The sequence below is a fragment of the Colobus angolensis genome, unplaced genomic scaffold (genome assembly GCF_000951035.1).
Source record: "Colobus angolensis palliatus isolate OR3802 unplaced genomic scaffold, Cang.pa_1.0 Scaffold377, whole genome shotgun sequence".
Taxonomy (NCBI): Eukaryota; Metazoa; Chordata; class Mammalia; order Primates; family Cercopithecidae; genus Colobus; species Colobus angolensis.
In genome coordinates this window covers 469,012-482,198 of record NW_012117121.1, presented here as the reverse complement: position 1 = coordinate 482,198, position 13,187 = coordinate 469,012, and the positions used below count along the sequence as shown (strand labels likewise).

General features: G+C 38.9%; 1 protein-coding gene across 1 annotated transcript in view; it reads right to left on the bottom strand.

Moving 5' to 3' along the window:
* Positions 1–13,187, bottom strand: part of KANSL1 (KAT8 regulatory NSL complex subunit 1) — a 131,963-nt gene that overhangs the window by 67,769 nt on the left and 51,007 nt on the right. Inside the window, exons 2-3 of the mRNA XM_011953917.1 lie at positions 11,836–11,977; positions 729–830 (exon numbers count right to left, since the gene is read on the bottom strand). Of these exons, the coding sequence (XP_011809307.1) occupies positions 729–830; positions 11,836–11,977 (244 nt within the window). The remainder of the gene's footprint in view (positions 1–728; positions 831–11,835; positions 11,978–13,187) is intronic.

Here is a 13,187-nt window from a genome sequence, read left to right as displayed (position 1 = left end):
GGAGGGATTCTAAAGATACTGATTTTTTTTTTGTTAATTCCAGCTGAGTTTCAGAAATGAGAATACAAAAATTAAACATAATAGAAAATATCTCTGACATTATTATTTTTAAACCACAAGTCTTCAAACATATTTCTGGGTAATAAACAAGTGCAGTCCAGGAGTTTGAGGCTGCAGTGAGCTATATTGTGCCACTGCACTCCAGCCTGGGTGACAGAGCAAGAGCCTGTCTTAACCAAAATAAATAAATAAATAAATAAACACACCTACCTCCATTTGGGGAAAAATTTAACAAAATGGAACACAGGCTGGTTACATGTGGTATGAAAATTTACAGTGGTCCTCTGTCCCGGGTAACCTAATTTATTTGTTTATTTTAAGCAAAGCTGAGAAAAGTCGTTTTCCTAAAATTTAAAACAAAACAAAACAAAACAAACCTGGAGAACAAACAAGCAAAGTTAAATACTGTCTTCTTATACAGAAAAACTTTGCCTGGCAATTGACATAGGCACAGCTTTGCAAATATTTGGCATTTTAAAAATTTAAGTCACTTAATAGCTTTTAAAAAACATATGCTCTGCAGCCCATTCTACTAATAATAAACAATGGAAATGTACAGTTCCCCTCCTTTGGCCAATGCAAGGATCCTAGTTACAGAGAAGAAATGGTGTGCCAAGACAACACCCTTAATTCTTACGCATTTCACCCTTTCTATCTTTTATACTTACCAGTTTATCAGTCCCATGATCTGTCTTCACCTCAGAACTAAGTGGAAGAAGTAAGTCTGTTGTATGCTCTGGGGGAGGTACCTCCCCAAGAACTATCAACCCCTGCAGGATAGAGAGGAGAAAAATAACGTAAGTGAGCAGTATCAATTTCAAATTTAATTTAGGAGTTAGTCTCAAAAGGACTGCTGGTGTACTAGAGGCTCCCCTCTTCCTTATCCTACAGTTCAGAAACAAACTACACCAGCAGCAGCTTTGTTTTCCCAAAGAGTTATTTCAACAAGAAGCAGATCCTGGCTCCCTCTCTGCCACTTGACTGCTCTGACCTATATGGCTCATCAGCCGTTTAGCATATTTATTCATATCTTTCAGATCTGAACTCTTTACCAGATTATGGCATTTTATACCATATTATTAGACTGCACTAGATTAACAGCAGCAATGTAGTTTTTCTAGCCAACAAATGCAGTTTATGAATTACTAAGCTAAAAATGCTACTATTCTTAATCATGTACTCCACCAACTATACCTGCACAAACAAAACTCAATGAAACAAATGTGGAACAGTCCCCTACAAGTTATCAGAAACCAAGAGCTTTCTTAAAAGCTGGCCCAAAGGCACCTATTTTTCATAAGCATAAATATTACTTCAGATTAAGTTCCTGCTTGACAATTTCAAATTCAGACCTTTGGAATTCATTCCAAGAAACAATTTACATAAAAAGAAATTAAAAATGGATCCACAAGTTCTCCCCACAGTAGGTATAATGAGCCAGGATGGGTAAAGGCAGACGTTATCTTATTATGAAAAAAAAATACTACACACGAATCCCACCATGGATACAAGAAGAGGTGACAAAAATACGGCTATGACACTATATAACCGAAAGACTGGGATGCAAGCGATCAGGGTTCCCAAACTCTTTCTCTGGTCTAAAAAAGAGAGATCTAACTAGATTAAGAAGCTCTTAATGGAAATTTTGTATCAGAATCACCTGGTGAACCTTATCAAACTATACTGGCTTAGGTCCAACATCTACTCAGTACCTCTGGGGGTGGGGCCAGGCAGTCTACCTTTTCCTGGGGGAAGAGTGCAGGAGGGGGACAGGGCATGGTGGGTACATGGAGGTGGGTGTCTGTGTCTGTGTGTCTCTCTCTCTCTCTTCCTCGCTATGTTACCCAGCCTGATCTGAAACTCCTGGGCTCAAGCAATCCTCCCACTTCAGCCTCTGGAGTAGCTGGGATTACAGGTGCCTACCACCATGCCCAGAGCTGGATATTCTACTATTCTTTAAAAGCTCCCCTGGTAAGTCCTAAACTTGTAAAGTTGAAAAACACCAGACTTGATTAGTTTGGGCTCAAAGAACATCCTAAAGTATAGATTCAGGGGACTAGAGATTGTGACTAAATTAGTCTGAGCTCTCTAGGCCATACAACACACTCTTACAAGCCACTAAACCAGATGATCCATCCCTAGGGTCCTTGTAACTAAAAAACCAATATGAAATACGAGCTGCAGAAAAGGGGGGAAAACATTAAGAAAGAAAAAAAGAATTTTATTTCAGTTTTTTTTTTTTTTAGATGGAGTTTTGCTCTTGTTGCCCAGGCTAGAGTGCAATAGCACAGTCTTTGGCTCACTGCAACCTCTACCTCCCAGGTTCAGGCAATTCTCCTGCCTCAGCCTCCTGAGTAACTGGGATTACAGGCATGTACTACCATGCCCGGCTAATTTTGCATTTTTAGTAGAGACGGGGTTTCTCTATGTCGAGGCTGGTCTCGAACTCCTGACCTCAGGTGATCCGCCTGCCTCGGCCTCCCAAAGTGCTGGGATTGCAGGCGTGAGCCATCGCACCCCATGTCTCCTAGCAGAGTCATACACCAAGAAAATAAATGCATAGCAAATATTTGTGGAGCTGTATAAATTTTTTTCTAACAGGAAAATATTAAGTTTATAATAATTATAGCCAGAAGATAAATAAATCCAACAATTAGATATAAAATTACTCCTTCAATTTTTTTCAGTTATATGAAAGGACACAGTATTTTCCAAAGGGAAGAATTTTTCCTTAAACTATAGAATAATTCTGAAATACAACCCTCAGAGAGACGATGAAGACACCTTCTCCTAAAAGAGTATAATAAAACTTGGTAGGAACCATCTATTCATCGACATCATTTTATAGACCCACAGAGGATGTAGGTCAAAGCTTATGTCTCTACAGGCCAACACATGGCAGAACTGGGGCAAAAGTCTGGATCTAACTAATACTTCATTTCTTTTCTGTTCATTTAAATCAGTCATTTATCCACTCATCAGCATTTGTTAGGTGCTAAGGATACAAGAAAAAATGAGAGACCTATCCCTCTCCCCTAACCCATCCTTCAAAGTGCTTATTATATTCTAATACTGGGGGCAAAGAAAAACAATGTAAATAGATAAATGTTATGTACTATATTAGAAGGTATTAAATGCTAAAGAGAACAAAATATAGGATAGTGAGGGGATTAAGAAGTGGAAACGGTGAAGGAGGTCGTGACGGCTCATGCCTATAATTCCAGCACTTTAGGAAGCCAATGCAGGAGGATTACTTGAGGCCAGGAGTTCAGGACCAGCCTGGGCAACATGGCAAAACCCTATCTCCAAACACACACACAAAAATAATAAAAATTAGCCCGGTGTAATGTCACACCTGTAGTTCCAGATATTCAGGAGGATCACTTAAGCCCAGGAGAGAAAGAGAGATACAAGTGCAAGGGGGTACTACAGGCACATGCCACCACGCCTGGCTAGTTTTTTATATTTTTAGTAGAGAAGGGCTTTCACCATGTTGCCCCGGCTGGTTGCAAACTCTTGGGGCCAAGAGATCTACCCTCCCTGGCCTCCCAAAGTGCCGGGTTGCAGGCATGAGCCACTATGCCCTGCTTGAATGTTTATTTGAAGAAAGAATCAACCAGCTATGCCAATGTGCTTACAAGACAGGAGGGAAAATAGAGACACTGCCAAGGTTTCTAGCTTCCACAACCAGAAGAATGGAACTCCTCTTAATTTGTTCAGAGGACATTTGAATACACAGTAGTTTTAATTAAACCTATTTTTGAAAATATGTGCTCAAGTATTACAATGATGCAACCAACAGTCATCCGTACACTGTCCACTGCCCCCAACATATGTAAGTTCACTATGGCGTTCAAAACCAAACACTGGATCCTCTAATTTAATACTGTACCTCATACTAAAAAGAATGAAAACAGCTAAAAAGAGGCTGAACAAATAAAAAGCATCCAAGTAGGTAAGAGTCATTCATGCAGGTAGCATCTATTGAGTGGCTACCATGTGCAAGGTAGTGTGAAAACACAGTAATAAAATAAAAACTGATTCTACCATAAGGAGTTTATGTTCATCTAGCTTTGGACAAGCAGACAAAGTATTACAACAGTACTGTAACCGAAGTTGAGAGAAGGTGATGTCAAAGCAGAAAAGAACCTAACTGAAGAGACTGATGAAAGTGAGGCTTTACAGAGGAGGTCTACATAATTACTTAACCATCCCCCAAATATACTTAATATATTTTGAGCTATACTTATTCATTAATTATACACTTAATGACTTTGCCCTTTTCTGTATACAATGTTTCATTATGCCACAATGACATTTATTTGGGATAAAGTTTACTCATGTTTAATAACCATGAAAAGAAAGGTTAGCATTAGCTGAGAAAACTTCATAACGTTCGACTCCACACCTCTCATGGCTCCCCTAACGTGGGCTTCCCTAACAATCCAGGTTTTAACTGGGTCAATGTTGAATAGCTGTGGCATTAGCCTGGGGGCAATGAACTTAGGGCCACTGTACTATGAAATAGCAACCTACAGAAGCCGAAGAAAAAGGTCAAGAGTCTCCTTTTCCTTCACCATGTCCCGAGCCAGAGCCAGGATCATGCTTAGACTGAACAGGCCTAGAAAACTCCAAGGCTGAAGCAAGCTTCTGCTTTACACAAGGACCAAAGGAATTGGAATGGGTCACAGTTACATGCAGCCTTAATACCTCCTAAATGATTCCTCTGTGGATGGACCCTCTCTTAACTGTATTTGCAATACAGCTAACAGGCAATTTCACCTACTTCCTTACATCACTCTATCAGGCCAATCTTCCCTATGCATCTCAAGATAAAACCAGTGACCCCACTGCAGACCAGTTCCACAAGAACAACCCTGGGCTACCTGGAAAAGATAAGTTGTCTACAATGCTTTAAAAACCATATTAAGATGAGAACCTCAAGAGCTTTACGAAAATTTTAAAGAGAAAGGTGTTTTAAGCTTCTGCAGTTCCCATTCAGCTCTTTCCCTATTCAAAAGTTTCAATACTCTTCCACCTTCCATCCTCTTAACATTTCCATCCTCAGCTACAGCTGTGCAATCTCAAAGAGTAGTCAGAAGAGGGGATTTTAAAAAACAACATAAGAGTCAAGCTAGTGCTTCTGGGAGACCAAGGCAAGGAGGATCACTTGAGGTCAAGAGTTTGAGACCACCTGGATAACATAGCGAGACCCCATCCTTTAAAAAAAAAAAAAAAAAAACCTTTAATAATTAGCTAGGCATGGTGGGACTCACCTATGGTCCCAGCTACTTGTACTTGCAAGGCTAAGGTAGAAGGATAGCTTGAGCCCAAGAGTTTCAGGTTACAGTGAACTATATGATCTGGCCACTGCACCTCAGCCTGGGCAACAGAGCAAGACCCTGCCTCTTAAAACCTGCTTAGTCCCTATTCTTTCCCCTTATTTATCAGGTGTGAAATTTCAATAAATATGTTTCAGTGAAATGATGAAAAGGACAAAACAGCAAAATATATTAGGGGAAAAAAATGCTTTTGAATCAGATAAAAAGTCCTGAGTTTAAATTTAGCTCTGCCTTTTACAAGCTTCTGAAAATTTACTCTGATCATTAAACAAACATACATGAGTAAACCTTTAATTAGTATATACTCAAGGTACATATATTGTTTTCCTTTCCCCTTCTAAAGCATGGAAGAGTTTCTTTTTAAAAAACAAGCTGACAAACTATGAAAATTAAAAGAGCACAAAAGCATGGAGAAGTAGTACAGAAGAGTTCCCAGAAATTGTATTCTTTCTCCAGAGAGTAACATTATTCCCAAAAGGGACTCTACTCCACAGCTTGGAAGGTAATACCTACCTTCTGACAGAACAGAAACTGGTGTCTGCATCCTAGAATCACCTAGCAGTAGTCAAATACCTTTTTTTTTTTTTGGTAATACGCCACTTAAATAAAGTTAATGTTAACAAGCAACAAAGTAAATCCTTAAAAAGAAAAAGAAAAGCCCCACCATCCTTCCAATCTCCCACCGAAAGACAAATTACAACTCAACAGCCTATCACTAAGATTCAACCTATCACCTAGGTTCATCTCAAAAAAAAAAAAAAGGGGGGGGGGGCCTGTACAACCCAGGCAGCTCTGGCAAATCCTGGTGAAGCATGGAAAATGTGAACACCAACCCACTCAACCAAAACAAATAGGAAAAAATTTCTCCCATTTCAATAACTTTAAAAAAAAACCTCAAGCACTTAAAGTGATTACTAACTTGAGCAACAGCTCTGTAGCCTGATACTCAAATCTCAGCTCTGCACTCTCACTTAGATGTGTAACCAAGAACAAACTACTTGACTGACCTTCCATTGTTTATCTCGAAAATCATGAATGAGTGTAAAATGCTTAGCACAGTGCCTGATATATCACAAAGTGCTCAAAAACTTCTGTTAATTACAGTGTTACACAAAGACTAAATGCATGTGAATATATCATTGGGGGAAAATTCCATGGCTTGTTAGAGCAAGTTGAATATTGTCTCTTCCAAATTTATGTTCACCCAGAACCTGTGAATATTACCTTATTTGGAAAAAGGGTCTTTGCAGTTGTAATCAAGTTATGAGACCTTTACTGTGGGCCCTAAATTCAATATGCCTGGTGTCCTCCTAACATGGAAATGTGGACACAGATGCAAAGAGAAAGACAGTCATGTGAAGATGCAGGCAGCAACTGGAGTGATGTAGCTATAGGCCAAGAACACCAAGGACTAGCACAACATCATAAACTGGAAAAAGACAAGGAAGGATTCTTCCCTAGAGCCTCCAGAGAGAGCATGGCCCTGCTGACACCGTGATTTCAGACTTCTGGCCTCCAGAACGGTAAGAGAACAAATTTCCGATTTAAGCCATCCCATTTGTGATAGTCTGTTACGGCAGTCTACGAAACTAATCCATTTGTTGAAAAATAAATGTATAAATACAACAGGTAACGCTGTGAGTTTTCTTGATGCATTACTTACTGAACTATCAACCCAGTGTTATTCTTCCTATCAGAACTCTGTAACAGACACCGTATATTTAGACTGCAAACAAAGAAGTAAAAGATTATCTATGATGCTGTATTTTACAGACCAAGAAACTGAAGCTCAGAAATGTTAAGTGACTTTTCTTCTCAAGGTTCACGTAAGCATCTGGTAGCAAAGTCACAACTCGAAGCAAAAATTTACCAAGTCCAAGTATGGTGCTTAATACAATTTGCTTTGAATGATGAAACTCTTGGTTAATCAACATATATTCATATGCCAAATAACATTATGGTCAATGACAGACCACGTATACAATGATGGTCTTAACAACATTTTAACAGAGCTGAAGAATTCCTGTCATAGCACAAAACACTACTCATATGTTTGTGGTGATGCTGGTGTAAAGAAACCTACAGTGCTGCTATTAAAAGTATACCACATACAATTATGTACAGTAAGAATATAATAGTTGATAATAAAAAACTATGTTACTGTTAAAAACACTTATTTCTTATAATAAAAAGTGTTATGTATTTACTATACTACACTTTTAATCGTCAGAGTGTACTTCTACTCATTGAAAAAAGTGAACTGTGAAACAGCCTCCGGCAGGTCCTTCTGTTGGCACTGTCACAGGCAATGAAAGCTCCATGTGTGTTGCTGGCCCTGAAGACCTAACAGTGGAACAAGATGTGAAGGTGGAAGACAGTAATACCGACAAACCTGACCCTGTGTGGGCCTATGTTCATGTGTGTGTTTCTGTCTTAGTTTTTAGCAAAACAGTTTAAAAAATAAAACTTTTCATTTTAAAATGAAAACTTTTAACGATAGAAAAAACCTTGTAGAATAAGGTGTGAAGAAGATATTTTTGTACAATGACAAGGTGTTTGTGTTTTAGGCTAAGTGTTATTACAAAAGAGTCAAAAAGTTTTAAAAACTTAAAAGTTTATAAAGCAAAAAGTTACAGTAAGCTAAGGTTAATTTATTACTGAAAAAAATCTTTAGAATAAATGTAGTGTAGCCTTGGTGTACAGTGTTTATAAAGTTTATAGTAATGTACAGTCATGTCCTAGGCCTTTCACATTCAGTCACCTTTCACCCACTGACTCACCCAGAGCAACTTGCAGTCCTGCAAGCTCCATTCATGGTTTAAGTGCCCTATACAGGTGTATCATTTTTATCTTTTCTACTATATTTTTATTGTATTTTTTCTATGTTTAGATATGTTGAAATACATAAATCTTTACCACTAATTGCCTACAGTATTCAGTATAGTAGCATGATGTACTGGTTTATAGCCTAGAAGCAATAGGCTATACCATATTGTCTAAGTGTATAGTAGGTCATACCACCTCAGCTTGTATGTATGTATGTAAGTATGTATGTACGTACGTACGTATGTGAGATGGAGACTCGCTCTGCCTTGCCCAGGCTGGAGTGCAGTGTTGCGATCTCAGCTCACTGGACCCTCCATCTCCTGGATTCAAGTGATTCTCCTGTCTCAGCCTACCGAGTAGCTGGGGTTACAGGCACCCGACACCACACCTGGTTAATTTTTTTTGTATTTTTAATCGAGACAGGGGTTTCACCATGTTAGCCAGGCTAGTCTCGAACTCCTGACCTCAGGTGATCCACCCATCTCGGCCTCCCACTCCTTGCCTCCCTCAAAGTGCTGAGATTACAGGCATGAGCCACCGTGCCCAGCCCTCAGCTTATATTTAAGTGCACTCTATGATGTTCACACACCAATGAAATCACCTAACAACACATTTCTCAGTTTCCCTTTCATTAAGCAACGTGTGACGGTATACACAAAACTCCAGATTATTTTCCAGATATTTAGAAATACTTTTCAGATATTTTGAAAGTTTCTGAAAACTGCTCTGTCATTGCTTCTGAGTGATGAGCTGAAGAATAAAGCATGAAACAAATGAGGTTGAGTATCTTCTTATACACAACTAGTGAGACTATAAACTGACCCTGCCAAAAACAAATGAGGTATCTTCTTCTTCTTTTTTTTTTTTAGTCTCGCTCTGTCGCCCAGGCTGGAGGGCAGTGGCACGATCTCCACCGCCTCCCAGGTTAACGCCATTCTCCTGCCTCAGCCTCCCTAGAAGCTGGGACTACAGGCGCCTGCCACCACGCCCAGCTAATTTTTTTGTGTTTTCAGTAGAGATGGGGTTTCACCGTGTTCGCCAGGATGGTCTCGATCTCCTGACTTCGTGATCTGCCCGCCTTGGCCTCCCACAGTGCTGAGATTACAGGCGTGAGCCACCGCGCCCGGCCGAGGTATCTTCTTATACACAACTAATGAGACTATAAACTGACAACTAGTGAGACTATAAACTGACACTGCCAAAATACTTCTCTAAAGTATGCATTAAGAACATAAAAGAGTATTTATATCTCTGACTAAGATAAAGATATCTGTCATGGCATACTTAATTTTTTTTTTTTTTTGAGACGGAGTTTCGCTCTGTCGCCCAGGCTGGAGTGCAGTGGCCGGATCTCAGCTCACTGCAAGCTCCGCCCCCCCGGGTTTACGCCATTCTCCTGCCTCAGCCTCCCCAGTAGCTGGGACTACAGGTGCCTGCCACCTCACCCGGCTAGTTTTTTGTATTTTTTAGTAGAGACAGGGTTTCACCGGGTTAGCCAGGATGGTCTCGATCTCCTGACCTCATGATCCGCCCATCTCGGCCTCCCAAAGTGCTGGGATTACAGGCTTGAGCCACCGTGCCCGGCCACTTAATTTTAATCATAAGCGTAACTTAAAGTCAACAAGGAAAGGCAATAGCATGCAGCCAATAAAAATGCTTTCCAAAAACCAACTGGGAAATATTCAGGGCACATATGTAACATGACTGTGTTTGAACAAATTACTTATGTGCTAGGAAAATGTACCATAATGTTGGTAGTGAGATAATTTTGAGCTGTTATGTTTTTTGATTTTGTTTTGGGGCGGAGGGTGTCTTTTATACTTCTGTGTAATTTCAAAATTTCCTGAGAATTGATACACAGTATTTCATCAGTTCTAAGAAGTACTTTCCCCACATGTCAACAACTTTTAAATCAAGATGCATTTTACAATTGCTGTTATGCCCTAGTTTAACTGAAATAATTTCTTTGTTGTACTTAAAGTAATGGTACATCTTACAATCAATAGCATCTTAAGTTCTATGAAATGTGGCAGTTTTATAACAGGCAGCTAAAATAACACAACATATACACATATATAAACCCACATATGTATTTATGAATGTATATAAAAAGATGAAGCAACACTTATGACTACTATTGTACTAATCTCAGTTGTTACTAAGAGACTCTAGTTCTCAAATATAGAAATTTCCACTTAACTACTGGCTATAAAAACCTAGAAACAGACACTGAAGAGATGTCCCTGATACAGAAACACTGTGTTTTTCTCCTCAGTATAGGCATATCCAGTCACCTCCTCGTTATTCTTAGTCACCATTCCAGTTCATATTCTATAAATCTCACTTTAAAATTTCCTTTGTGAAGAGTTGGGAAAGCAAAATATTCACCAAATCTAGAATGTTTATTAGTTTTGTTCTAGCTAATTTTTAAATAAGTAAATCAGGATTTAATTTGTATGCTACCCTAATGGAACAAATTAAAAAGAATAAAAAAGTGAGCCCTCTGGACTGTATCCTCAAAGTATGCTCTATTGAACTTTTTTTTTTGGGGGGGGGTGGAATATACACACACAAATACATATACATATACATATACATATACATATACATATACATATACATATACGTATCTCCAATCTGGAAAGAAGCTAGAAGTCTGCAGTGAAATTTTTAGAATAAAAGTTCAAATGATTAGGTAGCCCACAGAACTTTCACTTCAAACCCTTATTTTTTTGACCTTTAACTTTTGGCCTACTAATTAATTTAATGGATACTGTTCACAGTAAAGCCATTTTCTTAAGGCTTTGTCTAGTACTAAGGTCAAGGCATTTTGACCCTTAGTTTTAGCAGCAATAGACTTTTTCTAGACGTGGGTCTAGATAAAGATAGAGCTCAGTCATACCAAGCTAATATAAAAAATACTTTGCAAGGATGTAAGCTTCATGAAGGCAGGATTTTTGTTCACTATTTTGACCCTACTATGGAGAACACTGCTGATACATAATAGGCACTTTTCCACAAATCTAACAAATATGACAGTTACATCAATGGCTTGCATTATTCAGTCTGTTTTGTTTCCTATTAACTCAGATACTCACACTATTTTGTTCTAAATACATGTTAAATTAACCATTATATTCTAATAGTGTTTTCCTTTTTATGAGACAGGGTCTTAGCTGCCCAGGTTGGAGTGTGGTGGCACAATCTTGGCTCACTGCAACCTCCACTTCATGGGCTCAAGCGATCCTCCCACTTCAGCCTCCTAAGTAGCTGGGACTACAGGCACATGCCATCATACTCAGCTAATTTTTTGTATTTTTTGTAAAGACAAGGTCTCCCTATGTTGCCTGGGCTGGCCTCGAACTCCTGAGCTCAAATGATCCTCCTGCCTTGGCCTCCAAAACTGCTGGGCTCACAGGAGTGAGCCACCACGCACCGCTACATCAGGTTCTTAAACAAATTAAACCACTATATCAGGTCATTAAACCATTTACTTTGCAATAGTTAAGACGGGGGTTGTGGGGGTTATGAGGTGGGAGGGGATGAGAGAAAAGCAATATTGATAGTTTTTGGCTCCATTTAAAAACACCAGATACTTATCCCTTACCTTATTAGCACGTATCTGTTTGTAAATGTCTGTTTGCTGACGAATTCGATATTCCAAGTCAGAAACATGAGCCTGAAGCCAGTTCCAGCGGCTGACAATAGCTGCCCGGTCTGCAGCCCACCTCCATTCTGACCTGCGTCTCCTAAAAGGAAATAAACTGAGTGAAATCCAAGAGCAACAGTAACATCTGTATCAGATTGGGGGATAGGGTGGGGTGGGGGTGTGGAATTTAACTTCTAAAGTCCCTTGCAGAGACTAACTCTAGCGTCAAGAAAAAACCAAGACAGACAGGGACAGACACCCCCCACTCCTCAGGATGCACATGGATATAAACTTTCAAATAGGTATTTCCCAAATTGAGTGCAACTGCCTTCTAGCATCCTGATCCTGTGGCACAGTTTCTCTGAAATCCCACTGATTTCTTTGGAGATCAAAGTATTGTCCCTGCCAAAATAAAATACATATTAAGAATAATCCATACAGGAAATCCAACTGACACTAAGAATTATCAAAACTAATAAAGAAATCGGCAAAAGTGTTCAGTAAAGAATATTTAAAAACTAATAAAGTAGAAAATAATCACTTTTTCAGTACCATTCATAACACCAACAAAACTAATGATACATTAAATATCTTTATAGAGAAAATAATGCCTGAAAGCATAACGATCTATACAAATGGTAGGATACATTTTTTTAGGATGGCAATTCTCATGAACATCCATAAATTCAAAGAAATTCCAATCAAATTGCCTATAGAATTTTAATGAAAGTTGAGAAACAGATCCAAAAGTTCACATGGAATACAGGACCAACAGCAAGAAATTGCGAAGAAGGCATGATGCAAATTCACATTACCAGATAGCCAGATGTGCTGCAAAACTATACGGAGCCTCAAAATGTAGAACTAGATACAAAAAAGAGTAATTTTTAAAAAATCAGTTCAGTGGGGAAAAGATTAAACTATTCAATAAATAGTACTAAAATGGCCAGTTCTTTAGAAGGAAAAAGTAAAATTAGTTACCTTCATGATATAATTACAAAATTTTGGCATTTCAAATTGCTAAACATGAACAGCCAAACTTACAAGAACATCTTTGGGATTTAGAGCAGGAAGCATTTCTTAGATAAGACACAAGTGTATCACCCACTTTTCAACGTAGAATAGAAAATCCAATAAAGTTAAAAGGCAAACTACATTTTGGTGGAAGATATCTAACACATATAACTGACCATTAAACATCAGAATATGTAACAGAACTCTCAGAAACAGGTTAAAAGAAAAAAAGACAATCTTGGCCGGGAGCGGTGGCTCAAGCCTGTAATCCCAGCACTTTGGGAGGCCGAGACGGG